Source organism: Pseudochaenichthys georgianus, chromosome 2 (genome assembly GCF_902827115.2).
Source record: "Pseudochaenichthys georgianus chromosome 2, fPseGeo1.2, whole genome shotgun sequence".
Taxonomy (NCBI): Eukaryota; Metazoa; Chordata; class Actinopteri; order Perciformes; family Channichthyidae; genus Pseudochaenichthys; species Pseudochaenichthys georgianus.
The window spans coordinates 10541157-10561691 of record NC_047504.1 but is presented as its reverse complement, the minus strand read 5'-3'; the positions used below and the strand labels follow the sequence as shown (position 1 = coordinate 10561691).

Sequence of the window (20535 nt, the reverse complement as noted above, 5' to 3'; positions counted from 1 at the left end):
TTGTTTGACAAGTTTGACACCTTACTGTTGGCTACTTGTTTTGACAAGTTTGACACCTTACTGTTGGCTACTTGTTTGACAAGTTTGACACCTTCCCGTTGGACCGCGGCGGATCCTCATAAATTACGGGTTCCACCCGCTTCTCATCACAGATTTGTTTATACCCTTGTTGATCTATTCAGTGCACACCATTTTATTTACGTTTTATCTTTACTTTTTAGCTGAGACAATTATTTCTGCCATTTTCACACAATCCTAAAATTTAGTGGTATTTCAAACACATCTATTTGTTGTAACAGGCAGATGCTTACCTTGATTCTGAATTGCCCGGGTTTTTGATTGTGTGAGATGGTTTCTTGTAAAAGCCGTAAACTCAATGTTTTTTGGTGTCCTCTCAGAAGGTCATCGGTGTCCGGACTTCCCGCTCTAGACCATCACGTCGGGGTCACCAAGCTGTTGGAGTCTACCGGACCAGGTCCGTCCTCCGCGCAGATCGTTTGGATATGGCCAGAGCGGGGTCGCCGTCCGGATCTGCCGATGACCTTTCTTAGTTCTGAGGGGAAAGGAATTGTGTCCTAGACACTATTCTCTGTTAGCTGTACAAAACTAGACTTTGCACTCCAATGGATTGTTTCTTCAAATAAGCACTTTATTACACAGTTCAACAAAGATATATCAATCCGTACTATACCACAAAGCGCTTTGGACTCCTTCTTGAGTTCCCACCGTGACAGGCTCGTCAGTGTGAGATCCCAGTTGAAGTGAGTCCCGAATTCTGAATATATCTTTTTCTTTATAGTGTTTGCTGTGAAGCCCCCACCTTTGGTGCTCTCTGTGCTGCAGTCTGCCTTTTCTGCCCAGCAACACACAGTTTTAGCCAAGGTCAGGCCAGGGCCATACTCCCTTTTTCTAATTACCTGTTTTAACTGGTTTTCTCACAAGACAGTTGCGTCTGGTGAGGATCAGGGCCCCACATACCGTCCTTGAAGATAACAGGATGTAGCCGGCCAGCAGTAAACTTTAACAGCAGTAAACTTAAACACGTTATTTTTCCACTCAGACAGCTCAATGTTTCCTATAACAGGATTTCCTATATCTTATATTCACAGTTACTTTTTCCTTATCTTTATCCTTCAAAACTCGTGGCTTTGCTTGAGGCAAATGTTCATATAATGCAAGATAATTAGTTGGACTTGCATAACAATATTTAGTCTCCTTCTCCTAGTACACAATTGCTTTATCATGCATAGCGTGATCATATGTGGCCGCTCCTCCTGGGGACGCGAAAGGATCATATTTGACTTGATGTTCTCTTGTTGCACACACTGCAATTGTATTTGTTGCTCTTTGGATCCAAAACTATGCAAACTATGAGTTAAATGGCGTGTCTAGCAAGCTTTAATTGCTTCTCTGCAGTCGCATGCTTGTGGACACAGACGTGTGATATGCTTTGCATGTGAGACAGACAGGAACTTTAAGTGTCTGTGGTTGAAAAAATGACCGCTATATTGCTATTATCTTTTATTTTGGTGAACCACATTCATGCCTTCAGCTTGTTTTTGTATATTTCTACTTCATGAACATCTGCTTTAACTTCTTTAACACATTCTATGGCATGAGCATGAGAGGAGACATTAAATAGTGCTTGGATGAAAACCCTCTGAGTGTTCATCCAAGAAAAACAGCGAGTACGAAAAAAATATTTAAACCATATGTGAAGTAAATGAAACCTCATGGAGACTTGGCTTTCAGAGCATCAATACATGTGCATCTCTTTAGACCAAAAATAAATAATACTTTGGGAGGAAATGTGCTTGTCTTTAACTGTGTGTATTTATAACTTATTGTATTGCTGCTTGAATATGTGTATAGGTCATGTCAGGTCGTGTGAAAGATTATTTGGCATGGAAGGCCATCAAAATGTTAAATTTGCTCAGCAATGGAAATCAATCCCATCTCCAATCGGAGACCAGACCACATTCACTTTATTCAAATTAAAACTCAAAATATGGTGAGTGAGGAATCAGCTCTGCCAACACCGACCCAATCTTCTGCTCCGTACAACCCACCGCCTGTGTTTTAACATGTTCTTTTGCTTTGTTTTAATGTTCTGTATTTTAAATTGTTTTAAGTATCCCGGTAATGTCTGTTGCATGTTTTAAATGTATTGTATTTACTTGTTTAAAGTGAAATGTGTTTTAGGTTGACTTTTAAAATCTGTCCAGGGACTACAGATGAAAAATAGCCTCTTGGCTAACTGGCACGTTTACAGGAATGTTCATTAATGCGCACTGTCCCTGTGTACATGAATAAATAAATAAAATAAAGAAAGCCCTTTTTCATTGTAAAAGTCACGTTTATTCATTCTGATGCACCCAATTGATGTGTTTCATTTCTACTTCATTGAGTTCATGAACATCTCCTTTAACTTCTCCTGGTCGACTTCCTTCATGATGAAGACCTTGTGCTTCTTCTTCAGCAGGCCCATGTAGTCCAGCACCATCATGCCGCGGGTGAAGGTCCCCTCCAGCTCCACTGTCACTGCAACCTGATGGAGAAACACAAGAAAAGGTTGGGAAATGATTTGGGGTATTTAAAAGACGTTAAGCAGGGGATTCCCACCTCTTCACTCTTTGTTATGAGAGTATCATTGATGGCGGCGGCCAGAGCGTAGGTGTCACAGGAGTTGAAGCCTTTTCCTTCCGTGACCTCCTTTTGGTAGTCTGCAGACCGAGCTTTCTGCAGAGAAACACATCACGACGCACATTAAGGCGTGACCAGACAGCTGACACGAGTGGGCCACCAAACAACAGCCTTTTGTGCTTTTTAGGGGTCTCCTTTGTCCTGTAGTGGGTTATATAGGCTTTTGTGCATTTAAATGGTCTGCAAAGGCTAAAATCCCACAGTTTTCTTCCAGAGAGAGTCTCACTCCCACCTTTGATCATTAAAGCATGTAAACATGTCACAGTAGAGGCACACACGATACACATATGAACCTGAACATGAGCATAATATGTCCTGTTTAAGCCATGATCCGTTACAGAAATGTGCAGGTCTCATTTTACAGGGAGTCAGAGGGAGTGCATTCTGCCCAGGGCTCCAAAAGGTATTATCCCAGCCCTGATTCTGCAGAACATTTGAATTACACTAACATTTTATATTGAGGTGTGGTGCATAATTACCCATCAGAGAACAACTTGTGCAAACATGCATGGGCACGGTGTTTAAAGCAGCCGTTCCCTGCGGCGTATTGCCAATGTCATCGCAGATGTGGCCATGATATTTCAAAGTGTGATTTGTTTCTGCACAGTCCTTACTTCGTTGGAAAGGCACGAGATAGTCTTCACAAAGTTGGCTTTGGGTGTGTTTATGGCCAGGAGCTCATCACACCAGGACTGAGGGAGGAAGACAGACAGCGTTATCATCTGTGTGTCAGCATGAAGTCTTTCAAACGACTATGGATTCAAAATCTGTGTGTGCCGCCTCACCCAGGGCAGGCTGTTCCTGCAGCTGAACTCCCAGGTGGCGACGTAGGTGGGGCAGGTGTAGCGGTCCAACACGATGTAGGCCGCCTCGGGGTCAGCCACGAAGTTAAACTCTCCACATGTTGTAGTGTTGCCTCTGGCTGCACACACACGCACACACGCGCGCACACACACGCACACACACACACACACACACACGCACGTACGCACGCACGCGGACACACACACACACACACACACACACACACACACACACACACACACACACACACACACACACACACACACACACATCATAACTTTGATTGCAGAGGAGGAAGATATTTAACAGTCATTTTGAAAGTAACAACATACATTCAGTGTTTCCTCCCATGATGTAGAGCGCCTTCAGTTTCTTAGGGATTTTGGGGTTCAGTTGCACGGCGACGGCCAGGTTAGTGAGGGGCGCCGTGGCAACCAGAGTCACCTGTCGACAGCAAACACACACATTTAGACTTGTATGATCTTTTTTGGGAAAAATGGGTGAGGTATAAAACACCACAAACATTACTACTTTTCTATTTTCTCATACATTGTTATTTATTATACTTTTAACTAATGTACTCTGGTGATAATCTTAGCACAGTCACACCCCTCTGCTCCTCTCAGACCCATGAAGCCTCACCTCTCCGGGGTTTTCGTTGATCATCTTGATCATGGCCTTCACGGCGTTCTTCTTGTGCAGCATCTCCAGCCCCGGGGCGTTGGGGTCCGGGACGTCCCCCAGTCCGTCCTTCCCGTGGTAATCTCCAGCGTGCTGTTTACGGGCCAGCAGGGGCTTTTCACAGCCGGCATACACTGGGATCTGTGGAGCGGGATGTGTAAAGCATGCATACTTTTAGTTTTACTCCAACCAACAGCTGCTCAAACCCTCTTAAACTGTGCAATACAGAAAATATTCTAAAACCTGCACAATTATTATTCTGTGCAATACTCATACTCAGGATTATTACTGTTTTATTTATGCACATTCACATCAAATGTTCTCAGCATTAAGATCTTTTTTTGTACAAATAGGCCAATATTGAACATACACAACCCAACCTAATTTCCCCACCCATCCCATAGAGCTATTCTAATTCCATGGACATGCACCCTGATGTTACATTCAAACTCACATCCAGCCTGCCTGCTGCCTGCAGGACACGCAGCGTGTTTTTGAGGACGTTGTCCAGGGGGGTGTTGCCGTGGCAGCAGGTGATCCCCAAAACCTCCACGTCGGGGGCGGCCAGGGCCATCATGATGGCGTGAGCATCGTCCACCCCGGTGTCCACATCGAGGATCAGCTTCTTCTTCATCCTGCGTTCGACATCAAGGGGAGGACCATCAGCCAAAGCTGAGTTTCACAAAGGGGTTTCCCGATGGCTCACAGGAAGCAATATGATCCCTCTCAGCCTCGCAATGATTACATGTGATGGAAAAGTTTAAATATGTGTTTTGCACAAAGATATAACATCCAAAACACATGCTTTTACTTGAAGACAACTAGCAACTCAAGCAAAGGATCTGCTGTAAAGGATTCTGCCACATGAGAATGTAAAATGAGGAAGGGGTGTGTCAGGGTCGAGAAGGAATTTTGATTTGACGCTCGATCGTCTTCATGCAATTCCCGACATTTTGCTTGTAAGTGACATAAAACTGGAGATTAGTACAGTTCACCCTCCCAGTGCATGTGTACACACACTTTTAAATGTCTGTGGTTGGGATATTGCAGTAAAATGTAAAACCCTCACCTGGCGGGCAGATGTTGACGGTGTTTGCTGGTCTGTGTTGCAGGTCGGAGAGGCGGCTGCAGACAGACTTCCCCTGACGAAATCCCTTTTTAAAGAGGAGAGACGCAAAGGGTTGGTGCACATGAGGTGAACGGAGCCTGAGGCGTGTTCCTGCAGACCCAAAGGACAGGTTGGGTTTCATTTAGGTACTTTTTGTTCATTTTTAAAGAGCTTAAATTAACTATCAGTGGTGCTTTTTATTTGAGAAGACTTAAAATACATGTATTTTATATATTTTAAGACACTGATTGGTAACAGAAAGAGAATCAGAATACCTTTATTAGTCCCACAGAGGGGACATTTACATAGTTACAGCAGAAAAAAGAGCCACAGACAGCTTCATGTTACACAATATGTTACATGCATTAAAGTACTAAGTTATGATATAATAAAAAATATAATAAAAAATGAAAAAAAGTTACATAATTTTCAAAATACACATCCTGTAACAGTTCTTAGGATTTAGCAGCCAGGTGTATATTACAGTTATTAACGGCATGTATATATTGCACGTAGTTGGTATATTGAACAGCAAGGGGTGTTATAGTCTGTGTGTGTGTGTGTGTGTGTGTGTGTGTGTGTGTGTGTGTGTGTGTGTGTGTGTGTGTGTGTGTGTGTGTGTGTGTGTGTTGCATTCCCATGATAAAACTGAATGGGTGGAGTTTTTCTATATATGACGAAGAAGACATTTAATCTCTCCAGTGCACCAACGCTCTTCCGGTACCGGGGTCTCTCGGGCTTAACAGGTTAATTGTGACTAAACGGACCAGAAACATGCACTAAATTATATAAGCCTTCCGTGCAATACGAGGGGAATCGTGCAATTTAATTTATTATTTATTTATGTACATATTCCCTATCATGTCTATTTAAGTCCCATTTCTTGTTTTTATATTGTCTTGTTGTTGCGTGTTGGCACCTTGAGTTCATTGTAATTTCGTTGTACCTGTACAATGACAAATTAAAGATCTATCTAAAGATATATCTTATGTAATGCTGTGGACATGTCACGCATACAGCAACATTGTGGGTGTTTTTGTCCTTAATTGATTGTATTTAGAAAGTATTTTTGGTACTAATAGTGCAACAATAATGTCGTGTAACAGCCCTGTATCAGCATCTCGATCATTTGCATGTTGTTCGACTTCACAACCTGTTCAAACCTTCTTTCACTTGTTTGGTATTTCTTTAAGCACTTTGAATTGCCTTGTGTTGAAAGGTGCTATATAAATAAACTTGCCTTGCCGTTAGATGGCCATTTTTGATTAAGGAGATGTTAACACCAGAGAGAGAACTTGAAGATCCAGTCGGATGATGGCAGGAGCCGTAAGTTCTTGTTGCCTCTGGTTGGCTTTTTGGTTTATCTCTTACGATTGTCTCCCAAAACAGAAATCAAACCTTCGATCCACCGTAGTCAGATAAAGGCAGAGCAAAATATCCTACTGTATTGTGTCGGACATTGTATCTGTTCAGCCAGGATATGAAATGTAAAGTATTGTAGTTCAGTAATGTTCCTATGATTTAGTTCCTTCTTGTCTACGGTGCTTGCAGTCATTTGGTTAAGCAATGCTTGTCTAATCACACAAAGAATTAAAACAAATTGAAGAATGTTATTGTGCAAAAAGCCTGAGAGGAAAGTTGGTATTTCTCACCAAAAAAAGACATAAAAATGATACTTGTTTTGTAGAAATAAAACTCTTGTATACATTGTGGTAGTTTGATTCGCTCATGTTGAAGAAACACTGTTTTATTAAATTATATTTGGAGAAAATACAAATATATATTATGACGTCTTTCCGAAGTGCTGCACACTCTCACAGGAGCAGAGCAGTCCGGATTCATCCTGTCCTCGCTTTGAATCCAGTCTGTTCACTCAACAGGGAACTTCATTCCCCAGAATCCTCAGCTTCTGGAGAGGCGGGTCTGGGCCTGGCCAGGTTGGCTCTGACTCTCGCCTGGTCCACGGCGTCCAGAAGGTTTTTGGAGTCCAGAGCCAGAGTGTGAGCAGCGGTCAACATCTGGCGCTGACACTCCTCCTTCAGAGAGGTGACGCTGTTCTGCTGAGCCAGACGCATCTTACTGATCAGATCCCCCAGGTCCTTGTTCAGCAGCTTCTTCGTGCCCTCGATCTGAGAGGAGCACATACAACAGTTTCATTTGGGTAATCTCGGTGGGTTTTATTAGCCTTTTAAGTAGTTTGATTTGATCGTCTTCAAGAAATGCTCAGTTTTTATTAATACTATTAGGATAACATACAAACATAATCAGCATTTTGATGTCTTGAGTAGTGAACGTGTTGCGTAAGATATTATATGGTTGCAGAAAATCAAATCTGGATCTAATTATATGGCACTTTTCCTGCACAAAGCAACAACTTCATTCCAACAGAAGTCAATAAACCCAGGACTGAAGGAAACAACAACAAAATAAGAATACATACAATTAAATTCAAAGCCAAATAAAATGGGTGTGTCTTGAGCTGGCTCTACTCGAGAACTTTCCAACCCCTTCTCCGCCTGTCTACTAATAAATACCACATGTTGCCTGAAGCTGCCTTCAAAATAAAAGCATAAACAACTACTCAAATGAACTCTAAATAATGATCAAATGACTATATTTACGTGACAATGATTGTTTAAAATAAGAGGTGGAGGTGTTTACCTCTGTGGTGACGGAGCAGTGCAGCGAGGGCAGGATCTCATCCACGCTCTGGATCAGACCGCGCAGAGTGATGCCCACCGCCTGGAGGTTAGAGAGGGAGAGACATATTGTCTGTTACCTGTCTGTTTGATCACAATCAGGAGTGTTGCTAGGTAACACATACAAGGGATTTGGTGTATTAACGTACATGAACACAGTAAGAGGAATTGCTAAAAGGAGCAGAGAAGAATATGACAAGTTACTCTAAGAAATATGTGCAGTACTACATGTATTAGATGTGCTGTTTTAACAGGTAGAATATACAGAGGAACGTGCTATTTTATTGCTATTTGAAATGTTTACTTCTTTACATTTTTATTGTACAATGCCATGTCTTTTTATGCTGCTGCAACACAAACATTTCCCAACTTGGGATCAATAAAGTACTTCTTATCTTATCTTAAGGTTTACAGTATTTTTAAGGAGGAATGGCTGACATGGTGTGCGTTAATGTAAACTATTGTGTCTAATAGAGGAGTTAAGAGTATGTCAGAGATAAGGACAGTCCAAAAACGAATTTCACAGCTTCTAGGACAGTGTTTCTCAAACTTTTTCGTACCAAGGACCACTTAACCAATACAAAAACACTCGCGGACCACCTAACTCCACAAATATCCAAAAACACATCGTTTTTCTAGAACAGATTACAAATCGCCTGAAAATGGTACAAACAGGCGGCTACATGTGTGACAAAGGTGTTGCACTTGGCTATATTATGCAATCGAAAGTGAAACTTAAGCTCGCTCCATTGCGGAGATATTCCCGCGAGAGTGCGGAAAACTTACATTTAGTCATTTATTTCAAATGTGAAATGTTACCAATATACTCACGGACCACTAGGGGGCGCTCCGCGGACCACACTTTGAGAAGCACTGTGAGAACAGTTTTGTTAAATTCAATGTGAAATGTGTTAGGGATTAATTTTGTCTTTACTCCTAGACATTTAACCTTATTCTGTGTGTTGACATTTACGACCATCCCTGCTTCTAATCTCCCGTAAGGAATGTGTTAATGCAGTCGTACTGTATGTTGATACTAGGTTTTATGGCCTGACCTGCTGGCATAGGGGTTTTTTGCGAGTGTGAGAACGCTGGCTTTCTAAGCTCCACAGATGTGAGAGACATCTCCTGTGTCTGCAGATGTTTTACGCCCATCCCCAATATGTGGATTTCACTCTCTGTAAACTAGTTAAAAGGTCTACCGAGATGCGAGGCTGATCAGATTTGACAAACCACCCGTGCAGTCAGAACCTTTGACTGTGTGACTTGTGATGTGAATTTTTCCGGCCGATGCTTGTATTAAATATCAGTGTTTGACATCAGAACTCCTGCTCGTCCCGTGTCTCCTTCATGAGTCGGTTTGCTACACAGAAGTTTCCTCCACAAAACGATGTCCTACTTTGACAGCGTTGGGGTACTCGGAGGCCGACAGCGTGTTGACGTCATTCTTCAGCTGCACCACCTGCTTCACCATCGCCATGACGCCCGTGTACACCTGGTCACCTGACCGGTCCAGCTCAGCTGTCGGCAGCGCCTACAACAAAAGGTAAATGGACTGTAATTATATAACACTTTACCCCTCAAAGCGCATGTTCTAGTCGTTTTGAAAGTGTTTGGTCATTTTCACAAGAAAGTAATCACATTTATAATAAAAGGGATATTTTTTACCTGCATGACTGTGGGAGGCATTGGTGGCTTCTTTGGAGGAACTGATGGAGACAAAAAACCTGAATATCAACGCATTTTGATGACATACATAACCGCGCATGTGTATGAAATTACTTTGAATGTGGAATCAATAACATGTTGCATCTCCTTTATACAATGCATGGTGAAAATAACATGTTTTATCTTAAAACACTTGTTTGAGACACTAGACTCACCATTTTCTTGTCTTTTTTCAGGAGGCTGCAATAAAAGCATGAAAGAAAGGATGTGAATTGATGAGTTTTAGGTCAGAGGTCAGGTTTATTTTCATAATTTGGAGATGCTAAAGAGGTTTTTTTTTGTATAGGCTTATACTGACAAAAGAGGCAGAAAGCTTTGTGTGAGAGAAACAGATATGCCTCTGCAGCTAATGGCTACAAAGTGTTAACTACACCTTTTGTTTGCCTCTTAAATGTGGCACAAGAAGAGAAGTAAAGACACCATAAAGCACCTTGATGTGTGAATCCACCCGCACCACAGGGTCCTGCAGAGAAACAGAAGCAGAGGTCAGTGAACGCAGCGTTGCATAACATGGGTGAAGTGTTAAATCTGCTTCACGTGTGTCATGTGCTCGCCGAGGATCTTCTGCTTTAAGGAAACGTCACTCTGTTTCTTTCATAGTTTCGTCACACTCTCAAGGAAGTGCTGCTTCCTGCGTGTGTGTGTGTGTGTGTGTGTGTGTTATTCCTCACCAGCTGTCTCTCTTCCTGCTCCAGCCACTGTTCATCCACCAGCATCTCCCTTCTCTGTCGCTGTAAAGTGTTCTCCACTTGCTCTCTCTCTTTCTCCCACACCGGCCTGGTGTCCCTCTCTGTTCTCTACACACACACACACACACACACACACACACACACACACACACACACACACACACACACACACACACACACACACACACACACACACACACACACACACACACACACACACACACACACACACACACACACACACACACACACACACACACACTTAAAAAGTAGTAAATCAATTTAGCGAACATATCAGCTGGCTTTACGCAGTGTGACTCAACCAAAAGCTTCCTTAAATTGGAAGAGTTAGTCATTGAGTGAACAATATATCCACATAAGGTGATCACACATCTTTTCCAATATTGCATTTGAAAGATGTGCAGGTGTACACAGTGTGTTCTGGATCTATAAGGGAACAAGAAGTCACAGCTGGAGATTTAAATAGCTCCTAAATTTGGTGAAGTATGAAAGTGTGTTGTGTTGACACCTGTCGGCACGTGACTCGAGGAAGGGTGTCGCCTTTTATTCTGGATGGCTGGAAAAGAGAAAAAGTGGATTTTGTATTTATTATAAGGAAGAAAACAGCCTGATGTGGTCTATTTTAAGATCGTCCGCTTAAGTCAAATGCATCACTAACTACAAATAGACGGCTTACACATATGTGGACTCCAATGCAAATAAGAATGAAGGAAAATTGAGCGAAAGCAAACAAACAAAATGTAGTTGGATAAGTGAACCTGCTCTTAATGACTTACAGTGTCAGACCGTCACTGTCTGCTAAAGTAAAAGATGAACTGAAGCACGAGAGGAAGCAGCACTCACTCATTCACCTCCATACTGATTTTATGCAGCACGTAGTTTCCATTTATTCGTACCTTGGGTGGAGGATCTTTGGGATTGTTGGCATCAAATGCAGAGACGGAGCGCGATCTGTCTCTCCTCCCATCCTGCTCCAACTCCATCCTGTGCAAATCACTGTCAAACACACACACACACACACACACACACACACACACACACACACACACACACACACACACACACACACACACACACACACACACACTCAAATGTTCAGAGTTTTTTTTAGTATCTACCGTGTAGTTTTGGCAATAAATCTCAGACTCCTCCAACAATGCAAAGTACTTAACAAATACAAATCCCAGCATGCATAACTGTAAGAACACGTTTATTTGAACTTTTCAGGCCACAATTTCAATTTAAAACATATTAAGACTTTCAGATGTGTTAATCACGCGTGTCTTAACAAGGATGGAACGATGAGACAAAACATCCAAAGTGAGAAAAAATGCAATTACGTTAAAGCAGGCCTATTGTGCTCTCGGGGGTTTCCCTCTCCTGTAGTGTGTTATATACGTTTGTGTGCATGTCAATGGTCTGCAAAGGCGAACATCCCTAAGTTGGGTATTAACCCTCCTATTGTCTTCTTACTCAAACTGTACATATTGTATCAGACTACTGGTATACATGAAACACTGCAGTACATATACAAAGAACAGACGCTGAACATGTATTGCGTGTGCCAGGTGTGATCCATGTGGGGGGACGGGCACATAAAGGGGGGGGGACATCTAGAGTGTGAGTGTGTGTGTGTGTGTGTGTGTGTGTGTGTGTGTGTGTGTGTGTGTGTGTGTGTGTGTGTGTGTGTGTGTTTTATCTGATGCAAAAATGCAATGAAAGTGGTGATCAGCAATTGTATATGTTCAAATGTCTCCTGCGAAGGATATCATAAAGCCTAAATGCAATCGAATGTAAAACAAAAAAGTTATGATTGATGAAAGTAGTAAATCGGTCAGATTCGACCCGAAGACAACAGGAGGGTTCACAGAGAAGAGAGGCAGGTGTTTTTACCTGAGGAGGCAGACGAGCTGGCTGAATGTGGGCCGGCTGTTCGGCTCGTAGCTCCAGCAGCGGCTCAGCAGGGCGTAGACGTGCGGGGGGCACTGCTGAGGTTTGGGGAGTCGAACCCCCAACTCCAGCTGGTTGATCACCTGACCGTTCTCCAGCCAGAAGAACGGCTGCTGGGCCAAGGAGAACATCTCCCACACACACACACCTGGGTCAACACACACACACGGGGACAGCTGCATTGGCTTTTTATTCACACTTAACGATATTTAACATCAAATACAGCCTTTTCACATTTGTATGATATACAGTATAACAACAGAGTAGTTAAAAAGGGAAAAAGACCAACAAAATAATACAAATATATAAGAACAATAATATATATATGCTAATAAGAAAAGTCTACAAGCTTTGAAACGGCATTTTTACTTCAATTAGTTGTCAATTTTGTCGATGTGATTTTGCTTTTATCGCATATTAATGTCACCTATTTTTCGTTACCACCGTATCTAGAGACATGGGAAGAAGGAGCTTCACAATTCTAACAGTTCATTTATAGCATGTCTGACGTTAGGAAAAGCATTATCCTGCTGACAAAACTGACGAGTGTTTTCTCACCGAACATCCAGACATCACTCGCGGTGGTGAAGCGTCTGAAGTTGATGGACTCAGGTGCCATCCATTTGATCGGTAATCGACTCACTGAGGCTGAAATAAAGATTAAACAAGTATCTTTGCTGTTACAAAGAATGACATCATGCATGCTGGAGGTATTTAACACTCCTTGATAAAGTCAAGAAAAACTTGAACACCTCTCATGAGTTTCGTCTACGCTGAGAGTCTCTGAGATGTTGACCACATCAGAGGCAAAGTGTTCACCTTTATAATACTCTTGTTCGTCAATGTAGCGAGACAGACCAAAGTCGCCGAGTTTGACACAGTCAGGAGACGCCACCAACACGTTTCTCACCGCTATATCTCTGCAGAAACCAGACCAAATGATTACGTATCCTTCATTTGAAAGTAGGGTTGCCTTAGGGGAGTGTGTGTTACCTGTGCACCATGTTGAGTCCTTCCAGGTAGGCCAAGGCTTTGCAGATTTGCAGACAGTACAGTGTTAATGTTGCTGTGGTCAGGGTGTACTGCTCCTCCACCAGATAGCTGCCCAGCTGACCGGAACACAACACTTTTATTAAAGATACTTGTACAGTGTGTTAACTTAATACAGACACACGTTGCCAATTGAACTCGCCTATTTTAAAACAAGGATAAAGACTTTTCTTTTATTCTCTTGGCTTTTAAATAAGTCAATTTATCCTGTGTTTCTGTCACACTATTTCTCCATCGCCTTGTGTTGAAGTGTATAAATAAGCTTGCAAAATAAGATCATTTACTGTAATTTCATCCAAACAAAACAGAAACCGACCTCTCCGTGTTCGAGGAGCTCCATGACGATCCACACGGGAGCCACCCCAATGACTCCGATTAGACTCACAATGTGGGGATGATCGAGATTTTTCATCAAGTCTGCAACACAATAAAATAAGACAGACATGTATTAGAGACAGAACAGGAAGCATGAGAGGGGAATCAAAAGTCCCGTACCAGATTTACCATCGCTTAACCACGAGATTTTATTTATACTTGACAGGAAAACCAGCATCACAAAGCAGAATCTAACCTCTGTGTGTGCGTGGCAGATAAGAGCGATGTCATCTTCCTCTTTAGAAATACTTCACACTCTCTTATTAGCGAAGATATCATAGTTCCTATTTCGACTGAAACAGAGCTAGTGCATATCAGACTTATTGTTCAGCTTATGACCTTTCATACAAACTAGACTTCTGATATGACAATAGATTTGTTCCAACATGGCCGCCTCAAGGTTCGTCAATCAGGGCTTTTTTTTCAATGTTAATTAAGATGTTGCAATCTTTTCAAAGTGGCATATAGTAGGGGAGGCTGTGGCTCAGTGGATAGTGTGCTGGACTTCAAATCAGGGGATAGCAAGTTAGAGTCCCACTGCAGTCAGCATGTCGTTGTTGAATAACCACCTTTATCCATTCCATACACTCAGTGAGTTGTTGTTCTTAACCATGAGGATACCACAGCCTCCATTTTTAGCTCTTTTTCACAAAGCCACAACCGGGCAACAGGAAGTCGCCGACAAACATGTTCTGATCGGAACAAAATGTGCCACACTCATTCTCTCTTTTTTTCATTTGACCCCGAAAGGTCTTCTTTGCAGTGGATGTTTTCTCGTCATGCTTTCAAGGTAGAACAACCCCAGATTTGACACAAACACAGACCATCACTCACCAGCTTCACTGAGAAACTTCTCCTTCACTTCAGCAGAACATTCTTTACAGGTTTTCACAGCAACATGGATCCTCTCTCCGCTCTGCAAACACACACACATGCAAACATCATCCAGCGTAAAGTCACTGATACATCCTCATTTGTGTCTTCAGTGTGTGTGGGGGGGATGAGACGGACTCACGGGGCTTTTATAAACTCCATCGTGAACCTCTCCGAAGAATCCCTCTCCCAGGATCCGCCCCACAACAATGTCGTCTCTGGAGATGCTGTGCTTCTCTGAAAATAAGAAACAACACAACGGTGATATTTCTTAACTCATCACCAGGTTTGTTCGATGAAATCAAGATGACATTTAAATAAACTCACCACTAGAGTTTTCTTTCTCCTCTGGAATCTCAGCATAAATGTCCGAACCTAACGTTAGAGGAACGTTTAAACTTCGATGTGCTTCAGACACTTTAAAAACAACGATTTTCTACGGCTGCTACTTCAATAGATAACTTCTGCCCTTTGCCTTTGCTGTAACATTGAACATTTCCCCAACATGGGACAACAAATGGATTTCCAATGATTGCTTGGCATGATAATAACATAGTTACAGTTTAAATCAGGGGTGTCAAACTCAAGGCCCGGGGGCCAAATCCGGCCCGCGACTTCATTTTATGTGGCCCCACAAGAGCTTGCAAAAAATATGATTTTATTATACGGTTACATGCTACTTTACAGAGGCACGTTGCCCATAAACTACATGTCCCACAATGCATCTGGAATTTGACTTTTCTCTCAGAATTTTTTAAATGTCACTTTTTTTTCAAAATGTCACTTTTATTTTTTGATTTTGACTTTTTGTTCCAGAATGTGGCTTTTCTTTTTAAATCATTTTGTGACATTCTCACTGAAGAGACTTGCAATTATTTGCCCTAGACTTCTGCTTTCAGACGTAGTTCATTATGAAGGTATTACCCTATCCGATAATAATCCAATGCAGAGCAATAATGTAATATAATACATTATTTTATATATGTTAAATATTATATGTATTTTTACATATATAAAGTTACAACCGGCCCTTTGAGTGCAACCATAATGCGAATGTGGCCCGCAATGAAATTGAGTTTGACACCCCTGGTTTAAATGATTGGTTAAAATTAAAACCTCTTTGTGTTTCTGTATAATCTGTGAATATGTCAAACCTTTATTAGATGCACTGGGACCACCACTGGAAGAGAAAGGAAGACGTCTTAGGCTTTCGTCAAAAACATCATGTGACCTTTCAGTCCAGCAGACAGTCATGAATATGAAAACATGAAACCAAGAGGATGGTGTGAATATGAAAATGAAGGCTTTCATCGCATTACACTCCATTATGAGTCATGACGCTCACCGTTTTGGGATGTCAGGTAATTTCTGTCTTGCCTCTCGACCTGTGAGGATCAGATATATTTGGGATTAGAAAATGAAAGGAACATTGCAGCACCTGGTTGCACTGAGGCAGGTTTGGATGACAGTGTCACTAGTGTAAGCAGCATGACATTTCTTTATTGATTTGATTATTGAAACCAGTTGTTTGATTCATGGACAATAAGAATCAAAGTATCCCAGGTTGTAAAATAAAGAAATGGTGCATGCTGTTGTTTACTTCATTCTGTCTCAGGTGTACCTCTGCTGGGTTTAATAATGAGCGACTTTGCAGAGTCCCTCTCCAGCCGACAGTAGCCGTCGATCAGGTTGGCCATGTTTTCTGCCACAGCCAGGGAGGAGACGTTCACCGACAGCGGCTGGAAGGGCGGAGATAAAAATACATCCAGAGTCTGTCAAACTGCCCCATCTTGTTTCGCCCCTCAATTGACCCGTTATTAAAGAGTGTGAAACCTCTGGTCTGACACTGTTCACTGTGAATAAAGTGCACCCATGAAAGAATTAGTTCCAACATTTTCCTACTAACAAGGTTCAAGGCTTTAATTGTCATTCGTACATAGCTACAGTGTAGTTATGTCGATGAAAGTCTTAGGGCCCAGGCTCCTCCAACAGTGTAAAACAGATAAAATAGGGCAATATAAGTAGTGCCATAAGAGTCTATACAAACACTTTGGCTGCAAATAATGCTGTTTCTATTTCTTTCTCAGGTTCATATTTACCTGTTTGGCTCCCTCTATGTGCACGGTGAGCAGAGCGCGGCCGTCGCTCTCCGCAGAGCAGGAGATGCTGCACACCTGAGAAAACGTCGCCAAACACACGGGCTGCAGAAGAGACAAAGAGGTCTATTATTATATAGATACATATACATTATGATAGATCTGCTATCCCTGTTTGTTTTTGTAGGACTTCAACGAGAAGAACTCCTTGCCTTCTTTCAAAACATCTCTCAAGAAACACTTTAGCATTTCAAAGCTATTTCTTAGGTTTTTTATCTGTACCAAATTAATTTTGATATTTGTGTATTTTCACCATAATCTTTTTCTCACTTTTGCTGTTTTATGTGTTTAAATGTTGTCTTACTTTTGTTGTAATGGCTTGTCTGCTAGCTGACATTAAGAGCTGTTTTCTGCATGTGTGGCATGTGTGTGTGTGTGTGTGTGTGTGTGTGTGTGTGTGTGTGTGGCCTGGCATTACTATACTTGTGGGGACCTACATCTGTCTACACCAGTGTTTCTCAAACTTTTTCATACCAAGGACCACTTAACCAATAAAAAAACACTCGCGGACCACCTAACTCCACAAATATCCAAAATCGCATCGTTGTTCTAGAACAGATAACAAATCGCCTGAAAATGGTACAAACAAGTGGCAACAGGTGTGATGACGGTGTTGCGCTGGGCTATATCATGCAATCGAAAGTGAAACTTAACGTCACTTCATTGCGGAGATATTCCCGCGAGAGTGCAGAAAACTTACATTTATTTATTTATTTCAAATGTGAAATGTTACCAATATACTCGCGGACCACTACGGGGCGCTCACGGACCACCAGTGGTCCGCGGACCACACTTTGAGAAGCACTGGTCTACACAGTCACGTGTGGGGACTCGCCTCCCTTATGGGGACAAATTGGAGGTCCCCATGAGTGTGTGTGTGTGTGTGTGTGTGTGTGTGTGTGTGTGTGTGTGTGTGTGTGTATGTGTGTGTGTGTGTGTGTGTGTGTGTGTGTGTGTGTGTGTGTGTGTGTGTGTGTGTGTGTGTGTGTGTGTGTGTGGCTATATGCCTATGTTACATACATTTAAACGCTTCTATTGCTTTTTAAAAATGTTCCTGGCCCTTTGAGCTCACCGTGGAGTTCTCAGTCTGCTGGCTGATGCCTTCAGGGCTGATGACCAGGTCTATCGTTAGACTCCAGCCGTGCTGTAGAAACAGGACCCACTTAACCATTAAAAAAAGCCCAATTTATCTTAGAAATGGGACAGTCAATGATGTCAAACGCTCACCACCAGCTGGCAGGCGAAGCTCTCCTGTGTGTAGCTGTAGCACTGAGCCAGAGTGGTGAAGAAGCGAGTCATGCACTGGTCCTGCTTCAGGGTGGAGTAACCCTGAAACGTCTGCTGGATCAGGCGACGCAGCTGCTTTGGCTGAGGCGGAAAAACAGAACACCATTAGAAATAACATGATATAATGTCAATGTACAATTAAAACGTATTTAAAGTCAGTACCTTCATGCTGTTGATCAGCTCTCTGGGGAAGAACAGGTCCAGACCAACCTCCTTCCTAAAGGAGAAGTCAGACCACCATCAGAAATCAAACACAAAGGCTTTTCTCTAAGTGTGACCAATATAACATTCAGATAAGGTCATCGGAAAACAAGAGAGCGTTTTGTGGAGCAATAGCTCTTCTGTACGGGGGTTATGTAAACGTAGCATGACTTCCGATATGATTGTTCAGACTGAGGTTGCGTTGCAGAAAAGTCTTGTCTGTGTCTGATTTAGGAACACGTTTGAAGGTGGGAAAAGTCTTTGAGATGTAAAGATCAGATTTCCTGGCATGTGTGCTGTTACAGGCTGGAGCCACTGTCGCAACATCTGCCACTCAAACCAATTCTCATGAATGCAAGTCCGAGGACAAGAGAACAGACAACAAGGTTGATGCACACATTCAACAGCCTCACAGGACTTACTCTAATTGTTCAAAGTTGGACTTTTTCTCCAGTCCGTTCGGATTAATGTCTTTGAAGAATCTCCTGCAAACAATACATCATTTGTGACTTAAAAAATATATGAAACTAAGTCCAACTGTTGTGCAAATATGTTGGATCTCGGTCACAGGTTTTTTTTAGATAATAAGATATACAGTACCTTATTTCCAGACAGCCGAGCTGGAGAGCCATCCCATCGCTGACTTTTGAGGCGGACTGCTGCATGTAGTCATTTCTCACCTGTGGATAAAGCACACACACCTTCTATTGACTACAACCATCATAGACATTGACCCGAACCTAACTAATCTCGTGCTTAGCCTGAAGAAAGAGACAGCACTCATTACTGACCTGCTGGTAAAAGTAGAGCATCGTGGTTCTGTCATCTTTGAATTTCTCCATGAAGTCAGACGGGATGTATCTGATCCTCAGATCATATCTGCACGGACAAACGTCACAGTCACTTTACCGTACTTATGTGTACTTGTACTTCACTCTCTGCAGTACTGACCTCCACTCAGCCTCGAGGTGCTGCTGCTCGTAGCGCAGCGTGAGTTCAGACATGGTGAGGTCCGTGTGCAGCCAGTGTTTCTCTGAGGACTTCAGGTGTTTGAGGAGGAGGCAGAAACAGGAGCAGAAGGATATATCCGGACCCACGCAGCCGCTGGACAGCACCACATTCACCACATCCTGGAAAACAAGTCAGTACACAATCATTTCTCACAAAGCATGCCACAACTCACTATAAATTGCATCAACCTAGAAATAAACAATTATCTACACAATGATTGTGCACGTCTTATCTTTGCCGACCTGCAGACTGTATCTCTAAATATGACTTCCTTCTGACAGATGAGTGCATAGATTCGCAGAAAAACTGCCTGGTGATGTTTTTCCGATAACAGAAGGCTACAGTTGTTTCTGTTTAACACATTACTCTTGCTTGGTAGAGTCAAGTACAGTTAGAGCATAGTGCAGTGAAGTAAAGAACAGTTAATACAAGTACATTACAGTACAATAGTGTACAATACAGTAAAGTACGTTATATTAGAGTGCAGAAAAGTACAGTAAAGCACACTAAAGTGCAGTAAAGTCCAGTATAGTGTACCTTGACGGTCCATCCCTCCTCACATCGGACCAGTTTGAAGCTTTTGCCCAGGTTGGAGCTGTTGCTAAGGAAACACACTTTGATGATCTTCACCCTGAAGATATTGTCCTTGGTGAAAATGGTCGACGGAGACATATCCAAGGATTCTGATTGGCTGGTGGGAGACATGCTCCTCCAGGACAGCGTGCTGGTGTCTCCAGACATCTCACACACACACATACGCTACTGCAGACACATCGCTGTCACGTAGACACACACCATGTCACCCTCTTCCTTGTCTGTCATACACTCAACACACTCTTGAAGGGATCCATTGAAGCTAAAAGAAAACAACAATCATTTCACAAACAACTTTTTGGTTTTAAAGAACATTCGTATCCGGGATAACGATTCAACTTCTCTCTGTACTCACCGGTCTTGCACAAACTTCACGACCCAGCACCCACAAATGTAATGTCAGTCTCTAAAAGTGAACACAAGCCAGTGCAGGTAACACACACACAAACACGTTATTTTGTAAAGTGCATATTTAGTTTTCTTTCTCCGGTTAAGGGAGGATTTCTCCGAAGCTGCGTCCTGAAGAAGAGCTGCATCTGTACGCGAAAGAGGAAACGGTGCTAACTTACAAATAAGGAAGTTGAAGAGCAGCACTCAGAAAAACA

The 20535-nt window shown here is 42.4% G+C and overlaps 2 protein-coding genes across 2 annotated transcripts; both read right to left on the bottom strand.

Annotated features, from left to right (window-relative positions):
- Positions 1-2357: 2357 nt before the first annotated feature.
- LOC117460214 (inosine-uridine preferring nucleoside hydrolase-like) lies at positions 2358-5329 on the bottom strand. Its single transcript, XM_034101494.1, has 8 exons — positions 5258-5329; positions 4643-4823; positions 4150-4329; positions 3840-3951; positions 3489-3625; positions 3318-3395; positions 2623-2739; positions 2358-2548 (listed from the first exon to the last, which is right to left on the bottom strand). Exons 2-8 carry the CDS (start codon positions 4820-4822, stop codon positions 2396-2398), a joined length of 957 nt encoding a protein of 318 aa, XP_033957385.1. The 5' UTR covers position 4823; positions 5258-5329; the 3' UTR covers positions 2358-2395.
- A 1674-nt stretch (positions 5330-7003) lies between these two features.
- On the bottom strand, positions 7004-20500 carry LOC117460188 (protein-tyrosine kinase 2-beta-like). The gene is made up of 30 exons (XM_034101469.2): positions 20286-20500; positions 19874-20192; positions 19277-19455; positions 19117-19204; positions 18926-19005; positions 18748-18810; positions 18287-18341; positions 18065-18205; positions 17910-17981; positions 16781-16882; positions 16303-16420; positions 16027-16066; positions 15836-15861; positions 15009-15056; positions 14824-14918; positions 14643-14724; positions 13750-13850; positions 13377-13492; positions 13203-13303; positions 12942-13031; positions 12327-12531; positions 11330-11429; positions 10942-10989; positions 10395-10520; positions 10154-10186; positions 9879-9903; positions 9664-9704; positions 9395-9529; positions 7958-8038; positions 7004-7425 (listed from the first exon to the last, which is right to left on the bottom strand). Exons 2-30 carry the CDS (start codon positions 20090-20092, stop codon positions 7183-7185), a joined length of 2853 nt encoding a protein of 950 aa, XP_033957360.1. The 5' UTR covers positions 20093-20192; positions 20286-20500; the 3' UTR covers positions 7004-7182.
- Between the last annotated feature and the right edge of the window lie 35 nt (positions 20501-20535).

Bases quoted from the DNA above. Each gene is read 5' to 3' on its own strand.
- LOC117460214 (XM_034101494.1), bottom strand. From the start codon at position 4,822: ATGAAGAAGAAGCTGATCCTCGATGTGGACACCGGGGTGGACGATGCT. The intron at 3,952-4,149 runs GTGAGGCTTCAT...TGCTGTCGACAG, and splicing joins TCAACGAAAACCCCGGAGAG to GTGACTCTGGTTGCCACGGC. The intron at 2,740-3,317 runs GTAAGGACTGTG...GTTTCTCTGCAG, and splicing joins TCTCGTGCCTTTCCAACGAA to AAAGCTCGGTCTGCAGACTA.
- LOC117460188 (XM_034101469.2), bottom strand. From the start codon at position 20,092: ATGTGTGTGTGTGAGATGTCTGGAGACACCAGCACGCTGTCCTGGAGG. The intron at 19,456-19,873 runs GTACACTATACT...CTTGTTTTCCAG, and splicing joins AGGAGGGATGGACCGTCAAG to GATGTGGTGAATGTGGTGCT. The intron at 19,205-19,276 runs GTCAGTACTGCA...TTGTCCGTGCAG, and splicing joins CACCTCGAGGCTGAGTGGAG to ATATGATCTGAGGATCAGAT.